This window comes from Diachasma alloeum, unplaced genomic scaffold (assembly GCF_001412515.2).
Source record: "Diachasma alloeum isolate Michigan unplaced genomic scaffold, Dall2.0 Dall_scaffold_00213, whole genome shotgun sequence".
Taxonomy (NCBI): Eukaryota; Metazoa; Arthropoda; class Insecta; order Hymenoptera; family Braconidae; genus Diachasma; species Diachasma alloeum.
The window spans coordinates 1,909,743-1,927,351 of NW_021680378.1; the positions used below are offsets into that span (position 1 = coordinate 1,909,743).

Consider the following 17,609-nt stretch of genomic DNA (forward strand, 5'->3'; position numbering starts at 1 on the left):
CCCCCCCCCCCCCCACCTTTTCTCACTGAAGACGACCCTTCGAATTCGCGAAAAAAAACGATGAGAAAAAAAATAACAATGAGGAAAAAAAATCGATCAATCGTCTAAGAAGTATCGGTCGTTGACTCAATGTCCAAAAAGAGGGGTTCAAAAAAGGAGAGGGGAGATGGGAAGACGATGAGGGAAGGAAAATGTGACGGTGAGAGTCGAAGCGAGATTTTTCTTGCGATAGAAAAGTTTTTTTTTTCATCCACTCAAACGCATTCTTCGTCTATTGTTGATGCCTCTTCATTATGCCCTTTTTCGATTAATTGGTTGTAATGATTCTCATTGCAAAAAGTAATACGACCGATGGGAATCATGTGTCCCAATTTGTCAGCTGTTAAATTTTCATATTACAACAAATTATTTGCTCATGTTCTAATTCCTATGCTCACTCAATAAGATTTTAGTCATTATTACAATTCAATTCCTTCCAGAACACACTTTGGAGTGTGAATTTCGGGAATTCAATGTTTGTTGATACTCTGGTAAAAGTGCGTGCCCACACTGTTATCAATTTTTAGTTAATTCACACGGTAATTCAATTCATCTGTTGTTCATCTCATTAATATAATTGCGTGGTTTGTAGGGGCCCGAGTGGAATTAAAAGCCCCATGCTATTGTGATTTGTTACAATTGATAATGCAAAATCTACCAAAAGACTAAAGACTGGTGCAATATAATGTGTTCGTTGAATGTACATAGAAAGAAATTTTTGTACAAAAAGGAAATAAATTATTATTATTACTATTATCATTATTATTCCGTGCTTAGAATATTGTCATCTCGTGTTTTCAGCACACAATTAAAAATTCAAACTTCATTCGGAGTATTAGGTCACAGCTTCTTTCTATGCATATCAGAAATTTTGAATTTAGATATTAATATTATTTGTTCAAAGTGAAAAAATCGATCGTCATTTGCACTACAAGATCTATGCGCGCGCTCTCGCGCGCGCTGATCTATTCATTTGTTGAAAAGAAGAAATGGAATTCGTTAAATTTCATTTTCTCATGAATACCTTATAAATATTGATAATGAATCAAAGAGAATTCGACTAATAATTGAAGTGAATAGCGAAGTAGAGTAAAAGAATCTATAAAGAAATTTTCATTTTCAATTAATTATCTTCAATTTTTTTAAATAATCGGTCTCCATAAAAGGACAGAATTTATTCACCGATAATATATATACATGTGAAATATATATATTATATATATAAGACGTGAAAAAAAAATTTACCTCTGAAGAATTTGAAATTATCTCACTGAAGAATGGGAAAATGCTGCGTGTTTTTTTTGTGAATAACTTCGTGTCACATATTGACCAATCAGAATTAAGGATTAGCGGTCAGGCAGTTTCGAAATATTTCGATATAAAACAACTTCACGTTTCTTTCATCTTTAGTAAATAGGATATTGCATTTAGATTCTCCTATCCTTAACGTCAACAATGTGAGATAATCTCATAATTCTAGCTATTAATTCTAATCAACTTTGTTCGAAGAAAATCTTAGTAAACGCATTATTAATAAAGTATAATTATTCTATGTTTCTCTGATCTAAATTATTTGGACAATGATGATACGTTTATTCATGTTTCATAGAGTGGTATTCAATTCTCTTTGGTTTCTCAGGCGGGCTTCGTAAAAATTAGACGCAAGACGATTGTACTTATGAAAATCGCCTTACTTTCTCCAATCGTTCGAGATATCCGCCAAATTCGAGTTCTCATTTTCGGTTTGAGGTATTGCCCATGCTTTTCGTTGGAAAGGAATAAAAAATATGATCATTTATTGCAATTGAATAAATGCTTTTTTATTCAATTGCAATATGTCTCGACAACTATTGTTTCACGCTGTGAAGATGAAGGAGGACGTGAGTGATGGGAATTTCATGATGTTTTTTTGGCATTCCAGATGGAGATGGAGAAGGGAATGAAAAGTGAGATAATAAAATTTTCTTTGTTCGAGACTTCGCGTATGGAGTTGCATGAGAGAAGGATGCTGTCAATCTACTGCAAGAGCATTCGCTATTTGAAATTTACGGGATGAGTTGGAACAGGTGGTGACACCTATCTGACTGGAGCCGAATTATTCTACTTGAATGACTCGTTGGGGGTGACTTACCGATGGCTGAGGGATGACTCGGTGACACTGCACTCCTCCGACTGATGATGTTCACCAACTTCAGAACTCTCAAGCACACTGATCTCCCAACTTTATAACAGATTTTTAAATCACTGTTTTTGAAAAAAAATGAATCACTAAAACTACACAATTTTCCCCACTCACGCCACAAATTAAAAAAAAAATTATTACAAAAAAAAATTAATATATTTTTTTAAAATTCAAATCGAAATTTCCCGCTTTTTCTAATCTCATGAGCACGCCCCCCCGCCGCGGAACAAAAAATTTTATGAAAAAAAAATTAATTAATTAATCAATTTTTTACCAAATTTTTTACCTCACTTGAATCTTCAATCATGCTTAAGTGAAAAAAAATGCCGAAACAAAGAAAAAAAATTTCCTCGTTAATTAACTGCTCAGTTGCTAAATTGATTAAATAATTAATTGGTTGATTAGTTCTAATAATCATGGTGAGGATGTGATTAAACTCATGAAAACACTTGTTGCATTGTTATCACACGCTTCAGGCTCTCCTCATTCATCCCCACCCCAAGAGTAATCGAAATAAAAAAATCAATCACTAAAATGGATAATTAATCGTTAATTACTCAAAAATAATAATTCCACTGACAGTTTTTCATATTTCACCATCGTTTACAAAATCCGCGTGATTGTAGCACACAAAACATCACATTTTTCACGTTTCTTTGTTGTCTACCCCTTGACGTTCAAAATTCAATCATCAAAACAGTCAATTACTCGTTGATTATTCCGAAAGAAAATCATTGCACTAATGATTTTTCACTTTTTTACTCTTAACGAGAGTAATCCGCGTGATTGAAGCCTTCAACACGTGATATCAACGTACGTTTCTTTGTTCTCCACCCTTGACCTTCAAAACTCACTTATCAAAACAGTCAATTACTCGTTGATTATTCCGAATGAAAATCATTGCTCTAATGTTTTTTCACTATTTTACTCTTACGAAAGTAATCCGCGTGATTGGAGTCCTTAGCATGTGATATTAGCGTACGTTTCTTTGTTGTCTACCCTTGACCTTCAAAACTCACTCATCAAAACAGCCAATTACTCGTTAATTATTCCGAAAGAAAATCATTGCACTAATGATTTTTCACTTTTTTACTCTTACGAGAGTAATGATGATGATGATATGATTTTTTGTGGCACTGACTAAGTTGTCTTGCGGCCGTTCTTACGAGAGTAATCCGCGTGATTGAAGCCCTCAACACGTGATATCAACGCACGTTTCTTTGTTGTCTACCCTTGACCTTCAAAACTCACTCATCAAAACAGTCAATTACTCGTTGATTATTTCGAATGAAAATCATTGCACTAATGTTTTTTCACTATTTTACTCTTCCGAAAGTAATCCGCGTGATTGGAGTCCTTAGCATGTGATATTAGCGTATGTTTCTTTGTTGTCTACCCCTCGACCTTGAAAATAACAACAATTTCCACGAAATTCCACCATTTTGTTCAGTATTTCATCCCCTAATTGTCAACTTGATGATAATTACACTTCACTCGACACTTTCGGAGTAATTAAATTCCGATAATTGCCCCGGGGCGTTGGTTTCACTCGGATGCACGCACTTCAACCTTCTCGTCTCGCTCGCACAAAGCGACTGGCGTTGCGGCACCGCACGCCCCGCGTTCCCCCCGTCTATCCCCTCCACTCGCCCCCAGAGATTTATTCTCAACAAAACCGCGGAATTTGAAGTTTAAATCGGTTAAATCCACTTCCAAACAGCTTTTCATGCCTCAAAAAATATTAGTAATGATTGAAGTATTTTGTTTTCTTCATAATTAATTAATTTTATGAGCGGCAAGGGGAGAGAGGCGGGAAATTCGAATAGTTTTGGGTGGCACTGAACGAAAATGACTTTAGAAGTGGTTTTTATGCTTCAAAAAATAATTTTAATTATTGAAATATAAATTTTTTCAATAATTAATAATTAATTTTATTGAAATATAAATTTTTTCAATAATTAATTCAAATTGTTTCCATAAAATTTTAATAAAATTGACATGTTTATACTTTTTACGACCTCAAATAATTATGAAAAATTTTGTTCATTGATTAAAATATTTTTTTGTTAATAACTAATTAATTTTGTGATATAGGCGGGACATTTGAATCGTTTCGGTTGAAACTGAACGAGAATGACATCACAATATTTTATTATGACTGAAAGAATATTTTCATTGATGATAATAATTATTTATTGGCGATTAATTTAGCGGCAGGGGGAGGGGAAAGGCGGGAAATTTGAATGGTTTGGGTTCCACTTGACGAGTGGCGGGAGAAATAATAAAAATGGCGAGGGCCAGGAACTTGGGACGTGCCACCGGTGTTTGGCTAATGTTTTGATATTTTTCGGGGAATTGTTAATTGTTAATGCGTCGACGATGAGGTACTGCACGGGGAGGGTTTTCAGGTCGCGTTTTGGGGGTGCTGATGGGGATTTTCAGAGAGGTTTCGTGAGGTGTTATGCCTCCAGTGGCCTGGGATTGTGGGTGAGTGTGGAGTTTTATTTGTTGGTTATGTTTAGAGGGAGAAACTACTTGAAATAATTGAATAGTGGATGATTATGTGAAGAACAAATATTATTTTGCCATTTCTCTCCATTTTTCATTACAAATTTCCCTGGAAAAAAATAGGAGTAAAATATTTTCTTCATGTACAATCTTTCATCATGATATAAATTTAATGACGCATAATTACGAATTAAATAACTAATTACAGACCAAAATTATTTTATAGCCTCACAAATTCATTAATTATTATTTCTAGGCCAATTTTAATCCGCTTTTCTTTTTAAAAAGCTGAATTTACGAATTTTTTACATTTTTTTCTGCTCAAAGAATTCTCAAAAAAATATTAAAACAATTAATCCACAAAAAAAAACAAAAAAAAAATTAATCCGTGATGAATTAATGAATAAATTGATGAATGAATGAATTAATTGATGAAGGAATTAATTAATTCTTTAATTAATTCATTTATTTTCCCATTCAGGACAAAATCCTCACGGACGAGATTCGTCTCTCAATAGAGAACTATTGGAAGTCCAAGATAAGCTCCCAAAAGCCGGCGAGAACCTCGAAGAAACCTGAGAACCACTACGTCCTGTCGATGTTCCCATACCCCTCAGGAGCCCTCCACATGGGCCACGTGAGGGTCTACTCCATCAGCGACTCCGTCTCTCGATTCCACAAAATGAGGGGAAAAAATGTGCTCCACCCCATGGGCTGGGATGCCTTTGGCCTTCCTGCTGAGAATGCTGCCCTCGAGCGCAAGATATCCCCCTCCTCGTGGACCCTCTCCAACATCAGTCGAATGAAGTCACAGTTTACGCAGATGGGCTGTGACTTCGATTGGGATCGAGAACTCAAGACTTGCGATCCTGATTATTACAAATGGACGCAAATGCTGTTCCTCAAGCTTTATAAGAAGTCCCTGGCTTATCAGAAAGAGTCTTTTGTTAATTGGGATCCTGTGGACAGGACAGTACTTGCTGACGAACAGGTAAAAAGTAAAAACGACAGGTGAAATTTTTTTTTTTTTTCCAGTACAATTAAATCGAAAATGCAAAAATTTAACTTAAGGCCCGAGTGTACTATCTTTCGAACGTTATCTCGATGTTTTTTTTTCATCTTTCGTCATCTGAAATTGCCAATTAAGTCCTACATCATGCAGAAGTTTTGAAAAATTATGAATGAATAATTTAAAAAAAAGTAGAATCAATTCTTCATTTTTTCAAAGAGCATTTTTTATTTATATTCAGAATAAGTTGAATAACAAGAAATTGAAAAATTTATCTGATTTACGGTGACAAATGGCGGCCAGCCACCCAATATCATGCAGGGGAAAGACTGATTTCGTAAATCTTTTCCCACACTGCACAGAGGCATTCATTATACGGAAAAGACTCTTTGAAAAAAGTAATATTTTGGAGAGTTTTTTAATCACTTTTTTATCACATAAAAACGACAGATGAATACATACCACTGTTTTGAAAATTGAGATACCTAGTTGTCATTTCCCATGAGGGGTTAGTGTTTTGTTATCCACCATGGAAAATGANAGCCACCCAATATCATGCAGGGGAAAGACTGATTTCGTAAATCTTTTCCCACACTGCACAGAGGCATTCATTATACGGAAAAGACTCTTTGAAAAAAGTAATATTTTGGAGAGTTTTTTAATCACTTTTTTATCACATAAAAACGACAGATGAATACATACCACTGTTTTGAAAATTGAGATACCTAGTTGTCATTTCCCATGAGGGGTTAGTGTTTTGTTATCCACCATGGAAAATGACAGCTAATACATAATTTGCCACAGCGAATCAGATATTTGTAATTTCCACTTTTTTCAACTCATTCTGAATCTCAATTAAAAACGCTCTTTAAGAAAGTTGAGAATTTTGTCTATTTTTTTTTTATCATTCTACCATAATTTTTGGGAATTTCTACATGATGTACCACTCAATTGACAATTGTGGATTACGAAAGAAAAAAAATCGAGATAACATTCAAAGGATAGTACACCCGGGCCTTAATTTGTATGGAATTTTAAAAAATCTGTTTTGTAAGAAGAATAATTCAGTAGCGAAGTCGTGAAACGGTTTAAGTCGACTTGTCTCCCAGTTGAGTTTTTAAAAAAATATTTCCGAATCTAAGAGATAGCGAAATTTTCACAATTATATTTGTTGCAGCTTGTAATCGGCTCTACAAAAAAGGTTATAACAAAAATTTTGCTATCTTCCTTAGATTTCGAGATATTGATTGAAAACTGGTCGATAGTCAAAATTAACTTGTACCGTTTTATTATTTCGCTACTGAATTTTCTTAAAACGATAAAGATTTAGATTTAGATATTTCGAACGATCAAGATAGTGAACATAAAAAGCAAAGAGGTCGTAATTGTTTATGAAGATTAAAATAAATAAAGCCCAATAAAAATCACCGAACAAAGGAATTTTCGCATTCAAATTTTCAAAAATGTCTTAATCCCAAAAAAATATTAACCAATAGACAATAGATACGTTTTCCATTCATACAACTCTCTTTCCCTTGAGAATCAATCGCAATCAATCAATAAATTCCTCAAAATAGTTATTACAAGGAAAGCCAATCATTTTATAATTCATAAAAACTCGTTTTCTGTCAAAAATAAATCAATCAATCAATCAGTCGCTTAAAATAATTACAAATAACTGAAAATAAAAAAATTCAAAAATCAGTCGCGAAGCGGTAAACCGGGTTAAGTCGATTTCGACTTTTGGCTAGTATTTGATGAATATCTCGGAATCTAAGAGAGATAGCTAAATTTTTCTCATAGCCTTTTTTATAACCCTTAATTGGATCTACAAAAAAGGTCGTGACAAAAATTTTTCTATCTCTCTTAGATTCCGAGATATTCCTCAAAAACTGGCCAATAATCCAAATCTACTTAACCCGCTTTACCAACTCGCTACTGAAATGAATAAAAAACCATTCTTCAATTCCCAAACCGCGATTTTTCACCTTGCAGGTCGACCAGAATGGTCTCTCCTGGAGATCAGGTGCTAAAGTAGAGAAAAAACTGCTGAAGCAGTGGTTCATCCGAACGACAGCCTTCGCCTCGTCCCTCTACTCAGGACTGGACTCCCCAATTCTGAAGGAGTGGCGGGACATAATAAAGATCCAGAAGCACTGGATAGGGTCCCCCACGGGCACCTCCATCGACTTCCCCCTGATCCCTCCCTCCCCCAGCTCCACCTCCCTCCCCCAGGAAACCCCGAAGATCCTCTCCCTCTGGACGGAGATCCCCGAGCACATCCACCATGTGGAGTTCATCGCAGTCTCCAAGGACAGTTTTCTCGCTAAATCCTCAACCCCATCAGCATCTCCATCACCCCCAGGAGAGCCTGAACCCTTCTGGAGGCGTCTGGAGGCAAAAGTCGTTAACCCCTTCACCTCGAGGGAAATTCCGATTTTTCTCACGAATATGATAGAGTTCCCCAGGTCCAGGGATAATTTCGTGGGGATTCCTGGGGCCTGCGAGGTCTCCAGAAACTTCGCTGACGTTGTGAAGTTGGATTATGGGGAGATTCAGGGGTGTCAGGGTGATGAAGTGCTGAGGAAGCGGGAGGAGGTGATGGCGCAGGCCAGGGAGATGGGGATTGGGGGGTTCAGGGTGAGCTCCAACTTGAGAGACTGGCTGGTGTCCAGGCAGAGGTACTGGGGAACGCCTATTCCGGTTGTCCATTGTCCGGAGTGTGGGGTTGTGCCTGTTCCTGAGGAGGAGCTTCCTGTGGTCCTGCCGGAGATTGAAAAGTGGGTACAATTGTTGCTGATGGTTTTTTACTGGATTTTTTAGTCGTTTCTGGTTTTGTTAATTTGAGACTTTTTTGGGGTTCAATTCAGGGAATAATATTTGTGATGAAGTAGTATTATTATTATTCTTCAGATTATTTTTTTATGAAAGGGGTTGAAATGAAATTGGAGAAAATTTTTCATTTTTTTTAAATATAAATTATCGATTCAATTTCAGATATTCATTCTCGTATTACTTAAGAAAAATTTCGGGAAGTAAGAGGTTTATTGAAAAATATTTAGAGACATTTTCCCTCAAGGGGTAATAGAAGGTCACCATTTCCTCGCAATTTTCAAACAAATTTCCTGCTCAAAGTTAGTATTTTGTTAACCCAAAGGACATTGACCTTCATCATCGCCTCCTGAAGATTAATGTGCTTTGATTTGTCAAAATATTGATAACTTTGGGCAGGAAATTTGTTGAAAAATTTGGAAAATTGGCTGCATTCTGTTACCCCTTAAGCAACTTAACACACTTCTCTCCAACAGCCAGGGATAGCCATATTCATAAATCATACTTACCGTTAAATTTTGAAACCGTCAATTAGTTAACGTCGCTCTAAAATTTTTAATTATTTAAGTAATCATCAATTTAAGAATTCAAATTCTGAATCATTTTATTAATCAATAATTTAGGTAGAAACATTGACGATTATTTGGATAATTATTTGGATAATCGAAAATCCCTTTTACGCAATTGGAACTGTTTACTTAATGGCAAATTAACAGTTCCATGTTAACAAATATTCAATTCATCACCAATCGGAAATGTAAATTATTAATTTTTTTTCTTTATAAATTGTTAATATATAAATATAAATTGTTAATATTTAAAAATTTTGATGGATACATTTCAGCAACGAAGCGGTAAACCAATTTAAGTCGATTTTGACCAGTGGCCAGTTTTTTACGAATCTCTCGAAATCTAAAAGAGATAGGAAAATTTTTGTTATGACCTATCTTGTAGAGCCAATTGAGGTTTATAAAAAAGGTCAGGACAAAAATTTTGCCATCTCTCTTAGATTCCAAGATATTCATTAAAAACTGACCAAAAATCAAAATCGACTTGACCCGGTTTACCGCTTCGCTCCTGATTTAAACCTTCATCAAAGTCGGAAGCCTTTGAATATTGAAAAAATGTAATATTGACGGCCACCCTGCCCACAGCACCGAAAACTTCGAGTTCCAGAGCCTGAAGGACTCCCTGGCCTGGCTGAACACGCCCTGCCCCACATGCAGGGCCCCCGCCCTCCGCGAAAGCGACACCATGGACACCTTCGTCGACTCCTCCTGGTACTTCCTCAGATACATCGACCCCCACAACCCCCAGGAGATGTTCTCCAAGGAGAAAGCTGAAGGCTTCCTCCCAGTGGACCTCTACATCGGTGGCAAGGAGCACGCAGCCCTCCACCTGTACTACGCCAGATTCATCAACCACTTCCTCCACTCTGAGGGTCTGGTGCCCACCCAGGAGCCCTTCAGGCAGCTCCTGGTCCAGGGGATGGTGATGGGGAGGTCGTTCAGAATTAAGTCGAGTGGAAAGTACCTGAGGCCCGACGAAGTCGAGAAGAAGGGGAAGACCTGGGTGGAGAAGGAGACGAAGACACCTGTGATCGCCTCCTGGGAGAAGATGAGCAAGTCCAAGCATAATGGAGTCGACCCTGACGACATGTTCAGGAGGTTTGGGGCTGACACCACAAGGCTCATTATCCTGGCTGATGTTGCACCGATTTCCAGCAGAAACTGGAGTGAGGACACCTTCCAGGGGGTTTTTAACTGGCAGAAGAGGCTGTGGCTGACCGTTGGGAAATTCCTTGAGATCAGGAGGGGCGTCGACGAGGGGATGGTGGGGGTCGTGAAGGATGAGGAGAGACTGAGGAAGGATGACGAGTACCTGTTCGACAGCAGGAACTTTTATGTCAAGGGGGTGAACTTCAATATTGTCGAGAGCCAACAGCTCAGTGTGGCCATTTCCAAGATGCAGGGGCTGACGAATAGTATTAGGAAGGTGAGTTGTCAGGGGGGGGGGAAGGATTTTTTCATGGAGGTTCAGGAGAAATCAGGCCAATTTTTAGTATTTTTCCGTGGAGGGAATTTTGGAAGAACGAGCTTGAAATTTTACACAACTACGATCTCGTGTTTTTTAGCTAGTTTTTTTTTATTGAGAAATATTGATGAACAATAAAATTATTATTTCTACAGAAGATCAAGGATTGACCTAGCCAATAGTCGGATAATTTTTCGAAATTAAGAAAATTGCGAAAATGACAAGCTGTGGAAGAAAAAAGTCAATTTTCGACAAAAAAAACGACTTAAGGATGTTTAGCCAGTGTCGGTAAAGTGTCGGTAAATGTTTTTTTTTCATGTTCAAGGAAAATTCTGTAATTTTTTCGGCTGACAGCAGAACATATAAAACCAACTTTTCTAACGTTGAAAAAAAAATTAATCGCAATAGTCTCGGCAGAAATGAATAAACTAATTTTTCCTTATACACGGGCTCTTATGAAATTTATGTTCAAATTGATAATTCGCCTACTAGAAGGCTCTAAAAATAGAAATAAAAGTAGAAGCTAATGTGTAAAATCATACTGAATCCAATGGCCAGAGAAAAATCTGGGGTACCCGGGCAAAAAGAGGAAATATTTGAATGATTCTATCCCATATAAGCGCATGTTAGCGCATGCATTTGGTGCATTTGTCTATTTTATTTCTAAATAATGAACATGCGTCGGTGGATTGAAATTTGTATCAAAGTGAAGGGAATATCTTCATCTCTCAGAAAAAAAAATCAAATTTTTTTCAAGTACTTGCGATTTTGGATAAACATCCTTAAGGCCCGGATGGATCATCTTTCGAACGTTATCTCGATTGTTTTTCCATCTTCATAATGTAAAAAAATGTCATAATTTCCATGGGATTTTACATAACGCAGTGCTCCCTAAAAATTATAATTGTACAATCAAAAAAAGTTGAAAAAAACTGAACATTTTCAAAGAGCGTTTTTAATAAAGATTAAGAAATGAGTCCAATAAAGAGAAAATAGTGAATGGATAATTTATCATGGTAACTAACGACCTGACAGCCATTGACTACTTTGACAAATGACGACCTAACAGCCATTAGATACATCACATTATTAATTTGCAATTTCCTTCCTATTGGCTTTATTTCCCAATATTAGTCAGAAACGCTCTTCGACAATGTTCAGCTTTTTTTCAACGTTTTTTTCATTCTACAATCATAATTTTTGGAGACTCCAGGGCTATGTAAAACTGAATAGCAATTGGAGATCATTTCAGATTATCAAAATAAACAAAACAACCAAGATCACGTTTGGAAGGTTATCCACCCGGGGCCTTAAAGAATTTGTTATTAACAAATGCATAAACATATTGGAAAACCATTCGATGGTTTGGTGGAGAATGATATTAACTGTCCTCTGTCTGGAGATGAAGTGATTCGGATGAATAAATTGGAATTTTCAGAAAAATTTGATTTCTACGTGAAGATAAAACTCAGGACTATAAGACTATGAACAAAACAAAAAATGGATTTTTTGAATTTCCAAAGATAGCCACACCCCTTAAATGAGAATAGGACTTTTCGTTTCATATTTTGAGTTGATTATTCTGGTTTAACGGATAGTGTTGATTTTTTCTTTTTTTGGGAATTGAATTGGATAGACATTTGGTAGTTCATCTTATCACAACGAAAAATGGAATGGCATTTCCCCTTTTATTTTCCATGTTTATCAACAAATTTATTTAAAACGACATTTTTTTCGTTCTCTCAGGTACATGTGGATTGTGTGGCCCATTCACGAGAGTACGAGAGAGCTCTTGCTGTCCAAATAATCATGCTGGCCCCGATGGCGCCGCAATTCGCCTCTGAATTGTGGGCTGGATTCTGCTCAGCTAAATATCATCTAGCCAAAGACGATGAGACACTGAATATCGACAAGGATGTTCTCGAACAACACTGGCCAGAAGTAGATATGAACTATGAACTAGATCTCTCAATTATCGTAAGTCTCAACTCAAGTAAAATAAATCAGTTCGAATCATCAAAAAAATTCTTCTTTCTTGGTTTAATAAACTCATGTAAATCACCAATATTTACTGAACAAATGATTGAATTTCAAAATTTTGTTTTAAGGCCTGGGTGGATTATCTCTCGAACGTGATTTTGGTTGTTTTTTTTTATTTTGATAATCTGAAATGATCTCCAATTGCTATTGAGTTTTACATAGCCCTGGAGTCTCCAAAAATTGATTGTACAATCAAAAAAAAGTTGAAAAAAAGCTGAACATTTTCAAGGAGCATTTTTGAATAATATTGAGAAATAAAGCCAATTGGGAGGAAATTGCAAATTAATAATTTGATGTATTTAATGGCCGTTTGGTCGTCATTTGTCACAGTAGTCAATGGCTATCAGGTCGTTAGTTACCATGATAAATTATCCATTCACTATTTCCTCTCTATCGGACTTATTTCTTAATCTTTATTAAAAACGCTCTTTGAAAATGTTCAGTTTTTTTTGCGACTTTTTTTTTATTGTACAATCATAATTTTTAGGGACTCCTGCGTGATGTAAAATCCAATCCAATGGAAACTGTGATACATTTTACATTATGAAGATGGAAAAAAAAATCGAGATAACGTTCGAAAGATAGTCCTCCCGGTCCTTAAATAAAGACAAAAAATTAGCAATTGAAAAAATCAGTTTTCCTGATTTAATGAAATTTATGATTTTTCAAATTTTATTATTCTATTTACGTTAATTGATACAAAAATAAATGAATGGTCAATATTTTTAGGTGAACGGTAACGTTCTCGACAAACTCAAGGTCCGCAGAGAAATACTGGACACCCTCACTGGTGAGGAAGCGGCTCGACTGGCCTCGGAAAGCCCTCAGTATCGAGAGTTTGCTGGAGATGCTCCCATCAACTCCTTCAGATTTCATTCAGAGCCAGGCTGCGATAGAATCATATACTTTAGTGTTAAAATGGAGTTCCCGAAGGTGGAGAGCACCGCGTGAGGCATTTGAGAATTCCACTTGTTTTGTAAATACTTTAAATTTTTATTCAATTGATTGATTGGTGAAAAAACTGTAGAAAAAATAGGGGATTTTTTTTACGAATATTTACCCGATATCTATTTCGCCTGCGTATCCGTTATGCCTGATAGACTTCAGATAATCTATGTAGGGGGTGGGAATTCCACTTTCTTCGGCGCCTTTGAATATTGTCGTTCTGAAATAGAATGTCGATCTTCAATTTTTGTCTTTGTAAAATAGGAAATAGTATTTAATTTTTCACCTTGACAGAGTAAAATACCAATATACACTGAGAGAAAAACGACAACGTTCTCAAACAAGTCTTACTTGTGCTAAGGAAATAGTTTTTTGAAAATTCTCAAAAAAGGATTTTTTCGTGCCAAACATGCAGAGAGTGCGCCGGAATGGAAAATTTTTGTCGCAAAAATAGATTTAGTAGTTCAAATAAAATTGCATTCTCTGTACACGCAAGAAATGTCATTTTTAGCACTACTCCTTCGTTATTCAATACTCCCATACGTATTTTGCTCCCGAAAAATCTTTGTTTTATGCGAAACAAGGGATAGTAGTTTTTCGTTCCGGCTGTCTAATAATCACAGACAACAAATGAACCCTCAAATGAAATAATAATAATGATATGATAGCAAACTTACAACTTAGGGATAAAATATTAGTTGATGAATTTTCCTCTGTATGAGATATTTTCATCCTGAAAAGGCACCGTCTGGTGTGAATTATTCGCCTCTTGAGCCAAATATTTCATTGCTGTCGAAAGCAGAACAATTATTCATGTTTGAGACTTTCAAAATCAAACCAAACAAATTCTTTTTTGGAAATTTTCAACTAGCGATTTTGTGGCCCAAACAAGAGTTGTTTGACAACGTGTTTGTTTTTTTCTCAGTGTGTAGCATTTGATATTTAGTTTTGAATTTCAGTCTCAGCAATACGAATGAATGAAAATTAGAGACAAAAAAATCAAACTTTGAAGTAAAAAAAAGTTGATTACAGATAAACCAATGAAGGCTGTCGTTCCTCCGGCAATTCCGCTACATGGACATACTCCCTCGGATTATTACACTGCTGATAAACCCGACACTTGACAGTCTCTCCCGCAGCGCTCTCCACATCGACGTCAAGTGGAAAATAAATTGCATCATCAACTCCCTCCTGGCGATCCAAATCGTCCAAATTACTCAGATCAATTTCCCAAATGGCCCCCCACACGTGGGCATCCGGAGTCGGGACTATTGTCGCCGAAGCCCCCCTCCACCTCTCAGAATATCTCGTAAAATCAAGTCTAAAGTCCTAAAAGAACATCGTAAAATTTAGTTTTCAGTTTTTGCATTTCAATTTTCGCAAATGACAATTTTTGATTTTTTAAATTCGGAAATTTTTTCACGGATTTTCCACAAATGAGAGATTTTTGTTTACCTTCAGACGTCCAATGCCTCTCCTGACAGCAGTGGGATTATTAATATGAATTCTTTTAGCTAACAAATTACTTCCATAAGCGAAATACACAAAAGTCGACATTTTCAATTTTTTTAATTTACAATTTTCGTTCTATCTTCACTTTTTGTCTTACGAAGGCACTTGCCACTCCAAGGGGGAGTGAAAAGGGAGTCTCGAGGACATTTTTAATCACGTGGGGTTCAATCATCTCGAATGAAGTGAAGTTGGCTACATTTTTCAAGTATAGATGACAGTAATTTTTTGGTACAGACCACACTACAGATTCAACCATTTTCAATCATCAAATTTGTTAATTAAATTTGTAACGTGTTCAAATTTTTGCTGGGACAAAAATGAACGTTATCCCGCCCTTTTCCCTTGATAAAGTCAGAAAACTGAAGTTCGATGATTGTGGGCGCCAGTTGTCCTTTGTCTCGACGGAAACAACAAACCGAAATTAGAACGAAGCGGAAAAATACAACGAAAACCCAAGATTCAAAAACACAAAAGAAAACTTAAAATTAAGGGGCCAAGGGAAAAGTGACAGGGTGCTCGCGCTGCTCAGGGGGTCGGTTGTGGAGAGAGGGGTAGGTCGAGGTGGAAACAGGTTATCGGGCTCTTATTCTCAAAAAAGGAAACACGAAAGCTGAATTTTAATGCTGAAATGTAGATGGCTATATTGTTCGTAAATTTACAGAAAAGATATCTACTCAAATTCACCGCAAAAGAAATCAACACTAAATAATAATCCATATAATACTGAACTCAATAAAAAGAACAAATTTTCGCCTAAGAGAGAGAAATACAAGATTCAACAATGGCAATAAAAGAATGCAAAATTGACTCGATCAATTTTGAGTAGACAAAGAACCAGAAATAGAGCCAAAATCAAATTAATTCTCTACTTCTATCCCTATAAGAATGACTGAAAACGCGACAGTAGACGCAAGAAAAATAATACCGAAAAACTGAGAACACGGTAACTAGGCCAAGATCAGTATAAACAACCATCCCTGTCGAATGAATTGATTCTGATCAAATCCCGAGTTGAACGCAATTAATAAACCCGAAAGGAATCCGAATAAGGCGCGATATACGTGTCGAAATTGTACTCGCATTCCTAACACAATAAATTGGGATTTGCTTTAACGAAAGCATACGCAGTCAACACTCGAAATATCGAATACGCCAAATACGGCACTCTATACTCAACGGTACTTGACCTTGAGTCCCTAACGGCCAGAACGGCTCAAAATTCCGACATCTGATTTTACTAAGGCGACACGAACACTCTAATACTTTCAAAACCATTGGAAAAAAGCACAATTAATCCACAAAACCAAGGCTTGAGAACGAATGGCGTAACTAGCAAAAAAAAATACAACTTAACGAGTCACAAATCTAAAGAGAACGAGACGTAACTGTACGCAAATGGAATCGAACGTCAAAGCCGAAGTATTAAACACTAATGATATAACCAGCATAATTTCCCAAGAAATAATACACAATGACTCTAGACGATACGCAAATCGAAAACCTGTCGGCTAAATAATACAATAATTGTTGGCAAAATACGGCATAGAAACAAATTAATTTCTCAAAACGAGATAAGTCGCATAAGCGAAAGCTTCACAACTAGAAGGCAACGGTATAGGCTCACTATGAGCATTGGCCAGAGGCAAAGGTGAGCACGAGGCTAGTCATCGGTTGACGACTCGCAACGGACTCTCTTTTAACGCGAAAACTTCCGAATTTATAGCTTCCCAAAAGGTGTGAAATGGACAGAGAGCGAAAGTCGAATGCGTATGATAGAACGAGAATACTATACTCGTCACGTGATGACACGTAGGGAGAGATCGCAGGTTATGACATAGCAACTGTCCAGCGCTGAGCGCAGAGGAAAGAAATAATAATAATCATAACGAGCACGCAAACTCGACAATTCGTAGGCGTGTGATTAACGACTAATCTAACAATAAACTCAAATATTATACGGGATTTTTCGGCAGTTATTCGGACAGATGAATTTTTTTAACTATCATTTTCTCTCTGAAGCTGTATTCTCTAGGATTCTTGGGATAGAGATGTATAAACTAATCACTAAGCGAAAACGCAGAACATTCAATTATCACGATACATCATAAAACATTATCCCTAAACGTAAATGGCCTTGGCAATTCACACGCGTACAACGACCATCATTGGTCGTGTGACCTTCCACCGAAATCCCAAAACTGACCTATCTCTTCCTAATTAACCCATCTATTGAGCGGCAGTATTTCAACTGCACCTAAACGTTTCTTCAAAGTATCAAATAAGTGACAACCCTCAAACAATAATCGCGCAGTTCGTTAATATCTCGGCCTATATCGCGAAAATCGTATCGGTCCCGTATAGTTAAATTTATGAAATCCCTAACGCACGATTGGTACAAAAAAAAGAAACACTATTAAAGCTCACTAAAATTAAACGAAAATTCACTAGAACGGACCTACAAAATCTAAAATTATAAATTACCTAAAATTAACGGAAATCACCGAAATG

General features: G+C 36.5%; 2 protein-coding genes across 2 annotated transcripts; one reads left to right on the top strand and one right to left on the bottom strand.

Moving 5' to 3' along the window:
* Window positions 1–4,524: 4,524 nt before the first annotated feature.
* Window positions 4,525–13,921, top strand: LOC107037119 (probable leucine--tRNA ligase, mitochondrial). Its single transcript, XM_015255502.2, has 6 exons — window positions 4,525–4,708; window positions 5,211–5,720; window positions 7,734–8,518; window positions 9,725–10,565; window positions 12,351–12,581; window positions 13,374–13,921. The coding sequence occupies exons 1-6, from the start codon at window positions 4,601–4,603 to the stop codon at window positions 13,593–13,595; spliced, it is 2,697 nt and encodes an 898-aa protein (XP_015110988.1). The 5' UTR covers window positions 4,525–4,600; the 3' UTR covers window positions 13,596–13,921.
* Window positions 13,289–16,927, bottom strand: LOC107037120 (gamma-glutamylcyclotransferase). The gene is made up of 4 exons (XM_015255503.2): window positions 15,045–16,927; window positions 14,620–14,918; window positions 13,705–13,809; window positions 13,289–13,531 (listed from the first exon to the last, which is right to left on the bottom strand). The coding sequence occupies exons 1-4, from the start codon at window positions 15,144–15,146 to the stop codon at window positions 13,510–13,512; spliced, it is 528 nt and encodes a 175-aa protein (XP_015110989.1). The 5' UTR covers window positions 15,147–16,927; the 3' UTR covers window positions 13,289–13,509.
* Between the last annotated feature and the right edge of the window lie 682 nt (window positions 16,928–17,609).

Coding starts and splice junctions, on each gene's coding strand:
- LOC107037119 (XM_015255502.2), top strand. CDS start 4,601: ATGAGGTACTGCACGGGGAGGGTTTTCAGGTCGCGTTTTGGGGGTGCT. Junction 8,519..9,724: donor GTCCTGCCGGAGATTGAAAA/GTGGGTACAATT, acceptor CCCTGCCCACAG/CACCGAAAACTTCGAGTTCC. Junction 10,566..12,350: donor TGACGAATAGTATTAGGAAG/GTGAGTTGTCAG, acceptor TCGTTCTCTCAG/GTACATGTGGATTGTGTGGC.
- LOC107037120 (XM_015255503.2), bottom strand. CDS start 15,146: ATGTCGACTTTTGTGTATTTCGCTTATGGAAGTAATTTGTTAGCTAAA. Junction 14,919..15,044: donor GAGGCATTGGACGTCTGAAG/GTAAACAAAAAT, acceptor ATGTTCTTTTAG/GACTTTAGACTTGATTTTAC. Junction 13,810..14,619: donor CAGCCTTCATTGGTTTATCT/GTAATCAACTTT, acceptor ATTCTATTTCAG/AACGACAATATTCAAAGGCG.